Genomic DNA, 16,686 nt, shown 5'->3' on the forward strand with positions numbered 1-16,686 from the left:
TATTACAAATACTGCGGCAATGAATAGCCTTGTGCACGTTACTTTATATTTTTGCCATCGTATCTCCAGGAACTTTACTTCTGTTCTCACTTAATACTCACAATAACCAATGCCATGGATACTGGGTCTCCATCTTGTGTATAAGCTTGATGTAAGGAAACAACTGCTGTAGTACACAGCAGTCCAGCAACCGCAACAGCACATTACAGAATAAGCCCTTAAAACATGGAACAAACACCCTCACTCCCACCTTACCATTCTTCTCCCAATATACGCCTCTTCTTAGAGAAAAAGAAGTTATTTTGCCAAGTTAAACACCACAAAGAATAAACAAGGAGTTTAGTTTTATTTTCTCTGTGCATTTGCAAAACACTTAGGACCAACACAGAAAAAAATAAAACCTCCTGTGAAAAAAATTACACTTACAAAAGGAGGCCGGAGAGGGATTAGCGCCTTGGCCCCTGGGAGCTACAGCAACTCTGATTGGTCCAAGGAAGTGAACAGATATTGGGAGGCTATAACAAGAGGAAAGGCAATGAGAAATCACTGAGGGAGAGGGCCTCGAAGTGGGCCTCGAGGGGGAACTGGAGGCCGGGGAGTAGGTCTGGGTGGAGGGAGGGGCCCCCGCTGGTAGCCGTAGGGTGGAGGTCGTGGAGGGCCAGTGTATCCATGGGGGGGCATCAGCGGAGGAGGTCCACGCATACCATGCGGAGGCATAGGACCTGGGTGACCTACAGGAAGAAAAGGAAAACTTAGTAAAAACAAGAAACAGGAGACAGTTCACACTGGGACAATGCAGAGAGGACAGACAGGGAGACAGTGAAAAGAAATCTAAGAAAGAAAAATAAGGAAGTGCAGTGGATAAGAGGTGTGACAAAAGAAGCTGCAAGAATGCCACGTGAGGATGAGGGAGGTGGCTAGAGCCTACTCACCCATGGGAGAGCCGAACGGAGGCCCTCGGGGGGGCATGCCCATTGGAGGAGGTCCAGGATGAGGCATTCCAGGTGGTGGTCGGGGTGGTGGCTGCCCCCCAGAGCCAGGGGGCCCAGCATGGGGGTGTCCTAAGCCATGAGGGCCATGGTGGGCCAGCTGCATCTGAGACATCCCTATGAGAACAAAACAGACACAAAGAGAAAGGAGACAAAAGGAAGTTAGACAAGAGGGCAAAGGAAACGAGACAGGAAGAGAAGAAAATGGAGAAGCAAGTGACATCAGGAAGAAGAGCATGGAAAATAAGGCTGGTAAAAAGTGCCCTTCTCCTTGACTCCATTCCAAGAGAACCAACCAACCAACTACCCAATCAACTCGCTGCCCCCTGCAGCTCACTTGCTCCTTCCATGATTTAGGCACTGTAGTAGTGCTGCAACAGTACATAACAAATGGCGCGATTATTCTACGGAGTAGGATTTGCGAAGGTAACAAAGATGCTGTCTGAGCGAAGGTCTAATTCTAAAGGATGAAAAGGAATTTTTCAGGTGGACAGCAGAATGGGAACAGAACATTCCAGGCAGAAAAGATTAGCATGTGCAAAGCACGTGCATGATCAAAAGCATAGTATGTGAAAGGAAATCCAGTAACTCAGTAATCAGGAGCAGCGCGCAGTCATAGGAGTAAGGGGCAGGAGTCAGATGGTGAAAAGCCTAGAATGCTACGGCAGTGAGTTTGGGTTTCACTCTGTAGATAAAAGGGAGCAACAGAAGAATTTTGAGCAAGGGTGTGTGAACATCTGTATTTTAGAAAAATTACCCTGTGGAAGTCGATGAAAGGTAGAGATAATTAGAGTCAAAGTGTCAGGATATTACTACAATAAATTAGGTGTGAAATAATGAGGATATGAGAGCCTGAACTAGGGCACTGGCAGTGGAGGTCGATGCCAGATATAAATAAGACTTGGTATTACGAGTGGGGTGACAGGGAATAGTCAAACATAACTCCTAGATTTCTGAATCAAGCACCTGAAAACAAAGAAAACTGGAGAAAGAATAAGTTTGAAGGGGAAGGGCAGAAGAATGGAGCTGCCCATTAAACAGCAAGATTAAGGGTATGGAATGTTAATAACCATGGAACAGAGATACAGATCTCGGAGGCATCAGTGTACAAATAATGGAACTATGCAGAAAAGAGAGCCAAACACAAAAACCTAGGTACAAGCAGAGAAAAAGGAGCCTATTAAGGTGGATGAGATTGAGGATTCAGAGATAGATGGAGAATCCAGAAAAATCAAAAGAGACAAGATTTTCGAACAGGAGGACATGGCCAGTTTCAAGTATAGCAAAGGTCAAACCAGATAAGGAGCAGAAGTGTCCCCTAGACCTGGCAATTAGGTCACTGCTTTTGGGTGGAATTCAGAGGAGAGAATGGAAGTAAAAGTTAAGGAAACAAAAAATAGCAAGTATAGTTATACTCTTTGGTAAAACTGAAATAAGAAATGAAGACAGGGTGGTAGTTGTTACAGTAAACAGAGTAAAGTATCTTGTATTTACTTTTACAAAAGAATGTCTGAAAGAAAGGAGAACTCTGGGACTATTTATTATTGCTGAAGGACAAAGAGCAGCAGCATAAGTGGTGATAGAGCTCCTCTACCAAGCTCATCCCTCTCCTTCCCAGCAAAGAACACTCACCTGGATGGGGCATCCCACCCGGTGGGAATGGGTGAGGATGTGAGTGTCCATGTCCAGGATGTCCAGCCCCTGGGGTTCCTGCTGATGGGGGGCCATGTCCTCCAGCTCCAGGAGGCATAGGTGGTGGGGGCATGGCTGGGGGTATCCCAGGTGGAAGGGCTCCAGGAGGCGGTACTGGGGGTGGGAAGGAGCCAGGAGGAGGCATGCCTATAGAGAAAATGTAAAAAGAGTTAACGACAGTGAGAAGAGAGTGCCTTTAGAGAGCCTGTTCCAATCTGGCCTCTCCAGGAATGATGAGCTCTTTCCCCCTCCTCCCAGCTCTCTAAAGTCAGAAGCAATGCTAGATGACTCAAACAACACCTTCTGGAGAAACTCAACAACTTGCTTCCCTCCACAATCATCACCCCTCAATCCCTTTCTTATCACTTACTGACTCAATGTCCTTCCCTTTCCAGGTTCTTTCTCCTTCTCCCTACCTGCCAGCCCCCCAACCCAAGACAAACATATATATATATATTTTTGCGGTACGGGCCTCTCACTGTTGTGGCCTCTCCCGTTGCGGAGCACAGGCTCCGGACGCACAGGCTCAGCAGCCATGGCTCACGGGCCTAGCCGCTGCACGGCATGTGGGATCTTCCCGGACCAGGGCACGAACCCGTGTCCCCTGCATCGGCAGGCGGACTCTCAACCACTGCGCCACCAAGGAAGCCCCCAAACATATTTTTTATCAAAAGCTTTACCTGGTGGAGGAAGCCCAGACCCCAGTGATGATACCACAGGATTCGGAGCAGAGGGTGGAGGGGGTGCATCTGCAAACAGCTGATGAGGGCGGTCAGCCTGGGAGAGTGGGTTCTGTGCTGCCAGAAGTCGTTCAGCGGCTGAGCCATGGCGTTCACCCTTGGAGTCCTTCTTGAAAGCATAGGACACGGTGATTGGGCGGTTACAGAGGTACTGCCCATTCATGGCCTCAATCGCTGCATCCGAAGCATCAAATGAAGCAAAATTAATAAAGGCATAACCTTTGGAGTTGCCTGTGTCAGGGTCCCGCATAATCTTGGGGGTTTGTAAGATGACCCCAAAGGCGCTAAAAGTATCATAAAGCAACTTCTCATCGATCTCTGGGTCCAGGTTCCCAATGAAAATGTTGGCCCCCACATCCAGGTTTTTGTTGTGAGCTGATGCCTTGTTCACCCGTATTGGTTTCCCATAGAGTTTGATCATGTTCATGATCTTAATGGCATAGTCAGCATCTTCCTCACTCAAGAATTCCACAAAGCCATAGCCTGGGGGAGTGGAAAGAAGAGGTTAACAAGTGATTCAAAATGAGGTATAACTCATTTGCCTTCTGAAGCACAAAGAACAAGCAATAATAATCTCACTTCAACTGAGAATGGTTCCAGAAACAAACTGTGAGTTAGGCTTAAGAGAAAAAAATCCTTAGTTTGCTCATTCCAAGACAGTTATGAATACTGCTGGGGGCCTCCTGGAGCAGCCTGTCCCCTCAAAACATAACTGCAATTCTTGCCATGTACTCACCTTGGTGCTGACCAGTGACTCTATCCTTTGGCATGTGGGTGTTGACTACTGGCCCTGCCTGGAGAAATAGCTCCCACAGCAGTGGTTCGCTAACCTTCTCATCGAGGCCCCCCACATACACAGTGGCATCTGGAGGACAGGATTAGGTTAGGGCAGAGATGAGAGGAAGTAGGGAGGGGACGGGAACATGAAGATGGAACCAGGCGGGGGATTTGGGGGTTGAGACAGGGTATAGGAGCAAAGAGGGAAAGAGAGAAAAAAAAAAAAAAAAAAAAAAAGACGTTAGCTTAAGCCCTTACACCTCCTCCTTTCCAGAAAATAGATAACCTTCTTAAGTCTAACTTAGAGTTATAGTGCAAATTCACTTCGTAATTTTTCTTTTTCTTTTCTTTTCTTTTCTTTTTTTTTTTTGAGTGGGAAGGCAGCAGGGGATTGGACATAGCAGCACACCTACAGGCCTCAACCTGCACCCATCCATCCCGTCCCCAGCAGACATCGGGGCAGGTCTGGCACCCTTCGGAACGGTCAATCTCCCTCCCCGGAGGAAACACTGCTGACCCTAATCGGGGCCTCCCAAACTCCCTGAGTTCATTCCGGGCTTGTCCCCTCCAGTCACCCTGGTTCCGCTCGGAGATCGGCCCGGCCGCCATGGTGAAAGAGCTCCCGCCGTCTCCAGACAACGATCCCGCCCCCTGACCTCAGTCACAACTTCCACTTCCGGGGCGAAAGCTGACTTAGAGGCGGTGGGCGGGCCCTAGTCAGGGGAGGAGCCGGAAGCGGCCGCGGCCATCTTAGGAGCAGCTGAAACTTGAAGCGGCGGAGGTGACGGTGTTTGAAGTGCGTCTGGGAGTTGTCAGGGCGGGGCGGGCGAACGGAAACGCTCAGACCCTCCTAAGGCAGTGCTAGACGTTAAAGGGTCACACTGCTCCCGAAAATGTCAATTCAAGAGCTGAGAGAACAAAACTTCACTTTTCATGTATTTTGTAGCCTTCTTTCGTTTCCCAGAGAAGGGTGTGCTGAGGAACCCCCCAACGCAAGGCGTGGAGGCAGCTGTCCACCCCGACCCGCAGCCTTTGGACAGATGCGGCCTCACAGCCCCGGCCTGGGCTTGAGGTATTTCGTTTTTCCTCAGCGAGGGGATTGCGGAAGGTCTGAGCTCGCCTAGGCGTTATTGCATAGAGAGTGAGGGGAACCTGAGGCTCAGAGGTGGAGTGATAGCAAAGCTGAAGGGTGGTTGACACAGAAGCCCAGAGTCCTCCGTCTCAACGTCCAGAGCGCGCACCCTGACGCCCAGCAACCTCTGAGTGTGTTTTGCCCCATCTGCACGGAAGGGAGAACCCAAATTGCCTGTGAATTCTGCAGAGCCTCCCCTGACCCATCCGCTTATTTCCTTAGCAATAATATGGTCGGTACCTTCCTCTCTTGGGTCACACCCCCTTCGCCCACCCCCACCACCACTCTCTTACCTAGGTTCCTTTATTCAGACACAAGAAACAATACCAGCAGCGTGTATAAATACTGTGCTTTAATGAACTCCTTAAATAGAAATGTCACGACAAAAATATACAATTGGGGGCTTCCCTGGTGGCTCAGTGGTTGAGAGTCCGCCTGCCGATGCAGGGGACGCGCGGGTTCGTGCCCCAGTCCGGGAGGATCCCACATGCTGCGGAGCGGCTGGGCCCGTGAGCCATGGCCTCTGAGCCTGCGCGTCCGGAGCCTGTGCTCCGCAACGGGAGAGGCCACAACAGTGAGAGGCCCGCGTACCGCAACAACAACAAAAAAATATATATACAATTGGAAGAGACAGGGTGTCTCCCATACCCATAGAAAACTGTAAAGGAAGAAGTAGAAATCGGAATTAAAGGAGCAGCAAGAGGAGGTGAGAAGGAGGTCTGTAGGCCATCTTGTTGACACTGATAAATGGTGTCTCTGATCTCACAATTTACCAGCTCAGTATCCAAAATTTCCATCCAAAAGGGATGGCATTGCCCTGAAAAAAAGATGCGATCATATTCTGGATTGTTTTTGTTTGTTTTTGTTTCTTAATTCTTCAAATCACAAGAAACTATTTAAACCAAACAGGGCAGGGTAAGAGTTGGATACGGTTAGCACCACCCATCTGCAATGGAAACTCAAGTCAGTGAGCTTGTTTAAGGGCTGGTGTATGAAAGCTGAGGCAGAAAGACCAGGTAAGAAAAATTGAAGGATTAGACAAAACTCTCCCTCACCCCAGACCACCCTCTGCCCTGCCCATGAGAAAGTCAGCAATTTCAACGGGACTGGGAGAGAACGGTATTTGGATTTCTTTTCTTGGAGTGATCCTCAGGACATATTCTTGGTGTCCATTTCCTTAATAACTCCTGAAGATGGGCTAGCTCAGCCTGAAGGCCAGAGATCGTGGGAGCTGAGAGTCCCATCTGGGGAGGGGGTGAAGAGAGGCAGAGAGGAATATTATTTTAGCTGTAGCTCTCTGCTCCTGGCATCCTTAATTCTCTTTCCCCCTCCAACTATGCCCTAGTTTCCACTTGATATTAGTCGCAAGCAGTTTCCCCACACTCCCAGACCTATCCACTTTGATACCAACAAGAATGGTACCTCACCTCCCAGACCCCCAGCTCTTTCCCTTTCCAGCTCCTGGAAACATCTGGTTTCTCCTAGAACTTCTGGTTCAGCAGTCAGGCCCCTTCTCCCACTCCCAGTCCCTGTTTTTCCTTCTCACCTGGACCTCAGGCCTTCCCCTCAGGTAGCAGCGTCTCCAGAGCCTGATTTGGGGTCCCAGATATCCAGGCAGCAGCAGCCCCGGGGGTAAAGGGCAAGCTCCCCAATGTGAGGGGAGCCCCCACTCCTGATCAGCCAGGCTTTCAGAGGAGATAGCAGGTCGAGGGAGCCAACGAGAAGAGACTGCCAGCAGGGAGGGACTGTCCCGCCAAGGACAGAGCTGATTCAGGGGGGTCAGGGCCCCTCTAGAGAAGAGCCACACAGAACTGGGGGGCCCAGGAACCATGAAGCTTGGCTAAGGAGGAAAGGGAAATCAACTGGCAACCTGGAAAACTGATGACCCCAGTTTCCCCAAACTGGGTCAGGAAGGAATGTCCAGCTGCCACCCACTCAACACTGCACGTGTAATCAAATTACAAGCCTCTACCTGAGAACTCTTTATCTGCTCTCCTTATTAGCCTTCAGACTAGGCTTCAGGACTGATTAACGTTGATTTTAGGGAAACATAAAAATGTTTGCATGAGACAGGAAGACTAATAAGGATGAGGAGGACAAAAAAGATGCCTATGTTAACTTTAGGATTTCTGTCTTCCTGGGCACAGTCAGGGACTATAAATGACAGCTAACAGAAGAGGAGTGAGGAACTCAGACACTGTCTTCACTTCTCATCTAGTGAGATGAGCCTGTGAGAGAGTCAGAAGAATTTAGGAACTTTAGACACCTCACCTGCTGTCTAGGGAGCCATGAATCTGGGCAGTATTCTGGGTCATAGCCAAGATTATGGAATTGTAGTATCTGTTCCTTGCTGTAGCGTAAGTCCCAGTCCCAGACAGATAGCTGTGGGTTAACAGAGTTCCCAGCTGGGGGCTGGGAGTACCCTGCAGTATAGACTTGTGTATAGGTGTTGAACTGGATAGAGGAAACAAGAAAAGGATGGTTAAACAAGCAAAAATATATAATCCTTCTCCCAAGTCTAGAGAGAAATCATGAAATTCTCATCTCTTAAGAATCAGATATAGGGTGAAAGTCCAGTCCTGAAAGTGAGCACCAACCTCCCCCTTTCCCATCCACAGACCTCACTTTTCATAATCAAGACTAAACTTCAGAGAGTAGTGGGGTTTTTTGGGTTTTTTTGGTGGGGGGGGCGGGCGCACTGCACAGCTTGCAGGATCTCAGTTCCCCAGCCAGGGATTGAACCTGGACCACGGGAGTGAAAGCCCAAAATCCTAACCAGTAGTCCACCAGGGAACTCCCAGAGAGTTCTTCTTAATGGGGGAAAAAAAAGACAAGTCAAAAATGGAACTCACTGACCTGTCCACTCTGCTTTCCACGCTCCCAGGGAGTGTCTCTCAAGAATGTAAGGGTATCAGGAACCCTGACGCTGTCATGAAGAGCAAGAAGGAAGAACTCAGAGAATTCAAACTCAGCTGGAGACTGCTGGAGGAGCTGCCAGACGCAATCAAGGAAGAGGAGAAACACTGGGGCCTGAGAAGAGGGAAATTAAGAGGTTGGAAGGGGTTATGGGGACCTAAATGGGGAGGATGACAAAATAACAGAGAATGAGGGGCACAGGAACAGAGGACACTAAGGAGGTCAGGGAGTGGAAATCTCAGTTGAGGTAGGGGGTTGTGGTCCCTCACTCATCTGGGTCTCCCTTCAAGCTTAGCCCAATCTCAGAACCCATTGGACCTAATTCACCTCCGATGGATTTTACTATTTAATTTTCTCATCCCTGTACTTCTTAATAATACTCTCCCAGTACCCTCCCCAAACATTCTCACCTCTTCACTGGCCCCAGTTCCCCCAAGTCGGGTCAGGAAAGGATGTCCAGCTGCCACCCACTCTCGCTGCACTAGTGATTGGAAGCCAAGCAGTGTTCGGGCTTCAGGGGCTGAAAGCAGCTGGACGAGTGAAGAGAGGAGGCCATTGAAATCACGATCACCGCGCTCTGGGTGATAAAGAGGGATAAGGGACAAAGAAGGAAGGCCAAGAAACTAGGGCAGAAGAGAGTGAGAAAAAGAAACATGGCAAGAGGAAGTGAGCAGCACAGAGGGGGAAAGTTTGGGGTAGGTAGGATTGAGAGGGCACATAAAAGTGAAGAGAAAACAAAGACTTTGAGTGATTCACTTCATACACTCCACCGAGATAGAAATACCCAGCTTCACATGTAGGAAGCAGAAGCATAAATGTCCAACCAGCTTCCACATTTTCCTTCCCACCCCAACCCCAATCCCCATCCACTGATGGAAGGACAGGAACAGAGGGCTGAGAACCCCTCTGTTAGGGACCACAAGCTTACTGGGGAGGCAGAGGTAGCACTGAAGGATGAGTTAGAGCTGATGGGTAGTTCCTAGCAAAATGAGAGGGTGCTAGCACTGAGAGGGGACAAGGAAGCTTTATAGGTCTCCCTCCCTGAGCAGAATCCAGTCAGATGAGTAAAGAAAAAAAGCGAGGAATGGAGTGGGTTGGCCCAAGAAACTCACCTTGAAGTACTACAGAGCGAACCCTGGATGTCACTAAGACTGAGATGTCACTGGCCTTTCGAAGACAAGACCTGGAGGGGTGGGTGAGGAAGAGAGGGGGAGAACAAGCCTGGAGGAAGGGAATGATGGGTCAGGGGATACAATAGAGACAGACTCCTAATTCCTGCCCCCTCTCCTTCTAAGGAGCAACAAATAACAGTCTTCTTGGGGAACCAAGGAGAAGAGTTAATGGAAGACCATTTAGGAGTCAGAGGGAGTACCTGACGTAGTCCAACCATCGTGTTCCATCCAGAGCTGAGAGCCATTTATCCTCAGCCACAGATGAATCTGAGAGAGAGCAGAGGAGTCAGAAGGGCAAAGAGATCAGGAGAGCTGGGGGTTCAGGATCCAGAATGAAGGAGGGTTAATAAGAAGTTGGGTAGTGGTTGCTTAGGTCTGGGGATAGGAATGAGAAGTAGCTATAAATGGCTATGAGGTTTCTACAATTAAGTTGTGGCGATGGTTGTACAACATTGTAAATATAATGAAATGTATTGAATTGTACACTTAAGATGGGTGAAGGGTGAATTTTATGGTACATAAATTATATCTCAATAAAGCTGTTTAAAAAAAAGAATATCTCGGGGTCAAGAAGACAGGAAATCAGTAAGTCTGTGGGAGATGGGAGTTGAGTAGAAAACTAAGGATCATTGGGTTGAAGGGGTACTCATCCACAGCAGGCAAAAAGGGTAAACCAGGTTAGGGTCAGCAGACCTAGAGATGGGGTAAGGGGTCAAAGTTTATCTCACCAGGCAGGCAGAGGGCCCTCAGTCTCAGGTGGGCAAGTTGGACATCTGCAAGACTGGGGAGCTCATCCATAGTGTCTACCAGGACAACGTCTGAATGCCCAGCCTGGAGCATCGACTCCACTACTCTGGAGGGGAGAGAGTCAGAAAGTAAGGGAAGGAGTCTGCCCTGAATATCTAACGCTTGATTCTTCTCATCAAACCTCCCCTCACCTGATATCATCCTTGTTGGGGTCACTGGCTGTATAGAAGCCACCACAGCGGAGAAGATCACTACCCCCAGGGTGATGCCAGGACAGGCGCTTCACGTGGATGAGAGAAGGATCATTGAGGGAGAAACTCCTAGCCCCACCCTACCCTTGCCCCCACGCTGACCTCACAAGGATCCCCTCCCTCCACAATGACCCATAACCTCCCATGACCCTCTAATTCCCAACCGTTACCCTCACCCTCACACTGACCGGTCCACGGCCCTGATGGAAGTGGCCAAATGCTCTCCTGACCTCACTGTCCAGAGTTCGGTTAGGGACCCAGAAGTAACGGGGGAGGCTGTGAAATTGAGAGTTATGTCACAGCTTGGCTCAGTGACCTCCTTTTATTACAAGGAAGCTGCTTAGGAGGGGATCATTCCAAGGGATCTCAAGTTTAGAGATCTAGGAGTTAAAGGGGATAGCTTTGCGGATGTCCTAGAAGGCTGGAGTTTGTGGGAAGTCCTAGTTTTAGAGGATCAGAGAAGTGTGGGAAGATTGAGGGTGCAGGAGGGATTGGGTGGACTGGGGGATCACCTGGTGGCTACGTCGAACCTCTCATTCACAGTGCTGACCCTCCAGCCCCTGGCCCCCTGCTTTTTCCGCTCAATCTCCCAGTCTTCTGATGTCTCCAAGAGGGGAATAGGTGGTTTTCTGGAACCAGAACTCTGGCCTAGGGCAGGAGGGAGGCACAGAGGAGGAGGAAGAAGAACCAGAGCCAGCTCAGCTCTTTTGTCTTCAGCCAGCTTCTGCTTTTTCAGACTCTACCCTTTCCTTATCCTAAAGCCCCCACACTTACCAGCCTTGCTCAGGGTTATCCCTGCATACTGCTGGGCTTGACTGTTCTGAGCTCTGGCTTGGACAATGGCCATGGTCACCTGTAGAAGAAAGGACATCCCATCCTTTGTCTCAGACTGAAGTGAAAGAAGGAAATAGGGCTCATGTGTTGCTCCACTGTCTTTGCTGCCAATAGAGAAGAAAAGCGAAGGCAATCCCTAACGAAGGGAGCTTCCACAGGTCATGGGGACTGGAGTCAGGGGAACACGTTTAGGACCACAGAATGACAGAATGGTAATTCTGGGAGGAATCTTGGGGATAATCTTATGCAACCCTCCCTGTTTTTCAAAGGAAGAAAGTTGTCTGCAGTTACACTCCTGATAATTGGCAGAGCTGGGCTAGAATTCAGGCCTTTACTCTCATTATACTATCACTTTAGTCACTCCTTGAGAAGAGAAGCAGAGAGAATGACGAGAGGGATCTTGGGAGACGGGACTATTGGGAATTTCCAGGGAAAGGATGCCAAGGTTCTAAGGGGAAGAGGGGTCCTTGGGCTGGAGGCCTCTTACCTGAAAGGCCTGTGGCTCTAGTCCTCCAGCCTCAAAACCAACTCGGAGTAGCCGGAAGTCTTGGCCATGAATCAGAATCTCCTCAGGGATAAATTTAAGCAGGGACCCTGGACGGAGGAGCTGGACTCGGGACAGGCCATTCACTAAAGTCAAGAGTTAGAGAGCGGAGTGAAGTAAGTCAGAAAGAGAAAAACAAATACCATATGCTAACACATATATATGGAATCTAAGAAAAAAAAAATCATGAAGAACCTAGGGGTAAGATGGGAATAAAGACACAGACCTACTAGAGAATGGACTTGAGGATATGGGGAGGGGGAAGGGTAAGCTGTGACAAAGCGAGAGAGTGGCATGGACATATATACAGTACCAAACGTAAAATAGATAGCTGGTGGGAAGCAGCCGCATAGCACAGGGAGATCAGCTTGGAGCTTTGTGACCACCTAGAGGGGTGGGATAGGGAGGGTGGGAGGGAGGGAGACGCAAGAGGGAAGAGATATGGGAACATGTATATGTATAACTGATTCACTTTGTTATAAAGCAGAAACTAACACCATTGTAAAGCAATTATACTCCAATAAAGATGTTAAAAAAAAAAAAAAAAAGAGCTAGAGAGCGGTATAGCCATGGATCAGGGTCCCTCTAGGAGGAACTCCTCCAGCCCATCCCACTCCATCCACTCAGGCTGTCCTCTGAAAATAAAGGAAGGATGAGGAGGGGTTCCGACACCCCCAGTGAGCCCCTTCACCAAGCTCCCACACTTACCAGCCTCTAATCGCCCAATGTTGGCCAGGGAAAAATCATACTCACTGCTCAGGGGAGTCTCCTAGAGGAAGCACATGAACTGATGCTAAAGACATCTGAAGTCTCATTCTTTGTCCTACCTTGGCAGCCCTAACCTCCCTAGAGATGGTCCCCATGGACAATCCCTGATACTCTCAGAAGACAGCCCTTCAGCATAACTCTCACTTTGTCACTTCCTGTCTACGTCTTCTAGACTCACCTACCCACTTCCCACTAGTTGTCCTTTGCACTGCCCTACCTTCTCACCTCACTCCGCTGCCATCCACAGGGCTGGAAGGTGACCCTCAGGTTGCTGCAGATCAGGGTTCCAGGCAGTTCAGGTTCCAGCCCTTTCCTCACCCCTGGGGCCCATGCTAGGATCTGCTCCCCTGCAGGGCAAGAAGGGAAGCCAGGTTATGACTGTTCCCAGTGCTGACCACACTTGTATACACCCACTCCTCTCAGACAGGAGGATCTAAAGAGGGAAGATTAAGATCCTCCCCTAACCCCGCTAGAATGAAAGCTTAGGAGGAGAGAATTTATATTCTTTTACTCTAGAGCCTAGAAAGTGCCTGGGACATAGTAGGCACTCAAATATTTATTGAATAAGTAAATGAGGAGAGGAGTAACAGGGTCAAGGAAACAGAGGGACCATCAAGGTCCAAGCTGCCAGCCAGCCCTGGACAGAGAAGAGAGCAAACCTCAGGCAGAAGCACTTTGAGCCAGGAGAAGAGTACAGAGGTACCTTTGATGAGGTTTGAAACAAGGTCTGAGGAGCATGAAATTTGGAGGAGTCTTTGGAGATCAGAAGTATTGGAAGGGCATTATTACCTGAGAGGCATCCAGAGGCCAGGCAGCTGCCAAGCTGATGACTCCTGGGCTCTGGCATCCCACTCCCCTGGACAGACTTTGGTCCGGAGAGCTGCGAAGAGTGTAGGGTTAATCCCTAGGCCTCTCCAATCCTGGGGTCTGGGGTTACTTCAGCAACCACCTCTGGAGGCCTACCCTCAGACACTCAGGATAAACTGAGATCAGTGGCTGTGGGGAGCTCAGCACGGGGCGGGGGGGGGGGTTGGCAGATAGTTAAGGGAGGGGCTGGTTAATGGATAATGAGACAATGAACTTGAAACTGCAAAAAAGACCAAGCTCCATCAACTGAGGTTGATATGAGACACACCCTCCTCCTCCTCTAGATCCTTTTCTTCCCTCTTTCTCCACACCATCCCCATTCACACCCTGTTGCCAACGCCCCCCTCGCGCAAGCCCATTTCCTCTCCTTACCCCCATCTCTGGCTCCTCCTTCTGGGGGGCGACGTTGAAACTCTGGCCCCGGCCCCCCCACCACATTTCTCTGGCTCCATCCGGGGATGGAGCGGTCAAGGGTGGGAAACCTCGAGGATGCTCAAGCCCCTTGGGGACAGGCTGAATCTTGTAGATGGGAGGAGGGAAGTCAGGGAGAGGGGCAGGAGGAAGATTCAAGGGAAAGGAGCATTTGAGGTGCAAGGAGCACGCTTTGGGGTCTTTTGAAAGGTGTGTCCAGCCCAGCTAGAGAAGGCTCCTCGGAAACTTCAGTCGACTCTGGAGAGGGCGGGAGAGATGCCCAGCCCCTTAAAGGAGAATACACACAATTTTAGAAAAGTGGAGAGGAAGTGGAGGAGCCTAAGAAAGGTGAGGAAAAAATAGGGAAGTGAGAAAATACCCAGATTCCCCGCTTTACCCCAAACCCAGATCCTGTTGTCTTCCTGTTCGTGAGCATTGGAGACTGTTTGAGGGGAGCAGCAGTGCCAAGTATTAAACTGGAATCACTGGGCCATTTCCCTGGACTCTCACTGATGGCTTCCCTGGGAAGCTGGTTTTGTATTTTTATTTTCTTAAAGGGGGTGGGGGTGGGGGGAATGTTAAAGTAGTGCAGACTTCCTTGCTGCCTCCCCTTACAGACTTAACAGAAGTGGTTGAGAAAAAATTTATTAATGGAAATTGGCCGTCAGGATATTTTTGCGTGGGGAGGGAATTAGGGAGGGGGGTGAGTTAAAGTGTTTTTGTGTATCCTTCTCCAGAGAGCACGAAATATATCTCATGTGAAGGGTCCAGTGGAAAAGTAGGGAGAGAAATTGAAACATCTGCAGGATACAGACACAGGTACAGGTATGTTTACATGCAAGTTCTAGTGGTGGGGGTGGGAGGCTCAAGGAAAAGATCTTACCACTTAATCCCACACACACACACACACACACGCACACACGCACACACACACACACACGCACACAACCAACCAGCTGGAAACTAGAGCCCATTCCAGGTACAGGAGCCCTCCCTCCAGCCCAGACATCAGATCTCCAAGTTAATGATTCATGTTAAGGACTTTGAAGGCTGAGGATTGGAAACCTCTGTTAAGTGCAACAGTCCCTTCCCCCCACCCTCCCTCTTGCAACCCAAGAAGCAAAGATGGGTGGGGAGGGCACTAGGAGGGAAGTAAAGGAACTGTAGGCAATGGTGACGGGGTAGGAGTGCAAAAATCTAACTTTAAGTATGAAAAAGACAGAAAATAAAATACAAAGTAATGAATTCATGAGCTGCTGTTTTATTGAGTTTGTACAGAGGCAGCAATTCTTAGGTGGGGGCCCCCGTTTTCCAGTGACAACTCTCTGTTCCCCCACCCCAGCACACACACCCTTCCGGCCTCAGCTTTAAAAGTTCCCTGTCTTGGCTGCAACTGTGGAAATAGTGAAGATATTCTGAGGCAGGGAGTCAGTCTGGAACAGAGGCATACACCTGCTAGGAAGGTAGCCCAGAAGCCTGATTCTAGAAGTCTTAAAAGCTACCAAGCCCCGCCACCCCCACCTGCATTCCATCAGCCTCAATCTCTTGGGGGGAAGAAAATATTTCCCAAGGTCTGTGGCAATAGGAAGAGCTGTGCACCACAATTTAAAAATCCATCATCCACTTTCCTTCTCCCCACCACCCTTCATTCAAGAGCCTCATTCTATTCTTTAATACTTGAGGTGTAGGAGCAGCAGAGGAATACAGAGAAAAAACATCAGGGAAATGGTGGAAGGTCAGAGGCAGAAAATAGATGGGTGACTTGGATCAGCGCCTCACCAGGAATGCAAAGGGGGCAGCAGCTGAGGGTTAAGTAGCAGGAGGACCCCCTCTGTCCATTCTACACACACCCAGTAGAGGTTTAGTGGATGAAAGGAAGGATGAAGAGGCAAGGGGCTGTATCAGATTTTTCCATTTTCAGAATCCTGGTCTGGTTGCAGGTTTGTGCCAGGAGTGAAGGCTGCTGGGAGGGGCAGCTAGAGGAAGGAGGTGGAGCTGAGTGACTCACAAGATGAGTCACAGATCCAGTTATAAGCACAGAAAAGAGGCCAAGGTCCTCCCCACCCCCACTCCTCTCTGCGCCACTGTCAGCCAGCTTCCCTTTCTCTTTTCTACTGCCCCTTACCCAAGTGGCTGGTGAAGGGAGGTGGCGTGGAGAAAGTCTCCATGGGGGATGTCACGATATTTTGCTAGTCAACTTAAGTTCAGCGGGCAAAACAGCCTGTAATTTGCAGACCAGGTATCTACAGAGTGAAAGAGACAGACTGCCTACATGAGTCACTGAATCTGTTGTTGAAGGGCCTGGAGGGAAAACGAAATTAGAAAAATCTGGGGTGCAGGTGATTCCAGGCCGAGAAGGGGCTTCTGATTCTGTCTTCTCACCTGTGGTTGTGTGTCTGGGGCACTGACTCCTTAGAAGAGGACACAGAGTCCAGAGGTGTCCGAGTAACTGGGGACAGTTATCTCTGAACCTCCTTTATTGGGAAAGATAAAATGTGATTGAACCTTGGACATGTGGCTGTTTAGAAAGTAGTAAGAATAGCAAAAGCTAGGTTCTTAGAAGTCATTCAGAACCAGCTCCATTCTTTCCAGCTCTGTATCATTCCCAAATATACAACAAAAAGTCATTGCTAATTTCTGTTGTGTTGGTCTGTGAGGTTTAGTTTCACTTGAGAAGAAACAGCCAACAGGAGGGGGAAGGAACTTCCCTCCAGGCCCTGTACAGCACTGAGTTAAACACCATCCGCACTCCATAAAGAGACTGAATCTTTAAAAAAAAAAAAAAAAAAAAAAAACTTTTAATATAATCTTTTACTTTTGTTGTAGAATCCAGTGTGAGGGGAAAA

General features: G+C 49.2%; 2 protein-coding genes and 1 long non-coding RNA gene across 4 annotated transcripts; 1 reads left to right on the forward strand and 2 right to left on the reverse strand.

Annotated features, from left to right (window-relative positions):
* Positions 1-327: 327 nt before the first annotated feature.
* Positions 328-4,860, reverse strand: SF3B4 (splicing factor 3b subunit 4). Its single transcript, XM_082614639.1, has 6 exons — positions 4,774-4,860; positions 4,158-4,286; positions 3,362-3,904; positions 2,622-2,828; positions 933-1,106; positions 328-731 (listed from the first exon to the last, which is right to left on the reverse strand). The coding sequence occupies exons 1-6, from the start codon at positions 4,805-4,807 to the stop codon at positions 544-546; spliced, it is 1,275 nt and encodes a 424-aa protein (XP_082470765.1). The 5' UTR covers positions 4,808-4,860; the 3' UTR covers positions 328-543.
* Positions 4,861-4,951: 91 nt separating this feature from the next.
* Positions 4,952-8,288, forward strand: LOC309800500. Its single transcript, XR_014293466.1, has 3 exons — positions 4,952-4,994; positions 5,145-5,270; positions 8,215-8,288. It is a non-coding gene; the product is annotated as an uncharacterized lncRNA (long non-coding RNA).
* Positions 5,668-14,114, reverse strand: MTMR11 (myotubularin related protein 11). 2 transcript variants are annotated; one of them, XM_082614638.1, is made up of 17 exons: positions 13,802-14,114; positions 13,352-13,442; positions 12,788-12,909; positions 12,548-12,563; positions 11,738-11,880; positions 11,191-11,269; positions 10,929-11,064; positions 10,605-10,692; positions 10,357-10,445; positions 10,147-10,271; positions 9,619-9,685; positions 9,359-9,429; positions 8,657-8,823; positions 8,187-8,360; positions 7,602-7,784; positions 6,877-7,170; positions 5,668-6,574 (listed from the first exon to the last, which is right to left on the reverse strand). In XM_082614638.1, exons 1-17 carry the CDS (start codon positions 13,865-13,867, stop codon positions 6,428-6,430), a joined length of 2,058 nt encoding a protein of 685 aa, XP_082470764.1. In that variant the 5' UTR covers positions 13,868-14,114; the 3' UTR covers positions 5,668-6,427. The 2 variants fall into 2 exon arrangements, with proteins under 2 accessions (XP_082470764.1, XP_082470763.1); XM_082614637.1 differs by having other exon boundaries at positions 12,503-12,563.
* Between the last annotated feature and the right edge of the window lie 2,572 nt (positions 14,115-16,686).

Source organism: Mesoplodon mirus (genome assembly GCF_964341445.2).
Source record: "Mesoplodon mirus genome assembly, chromosome: 3".
Taxonomy (NCBI): Eukaryota; Metazoa; Chordata; class Mammalia; order Artiodactyla; family Ziphiidae; genus Mesoplodon; species Mesoplodon mirus.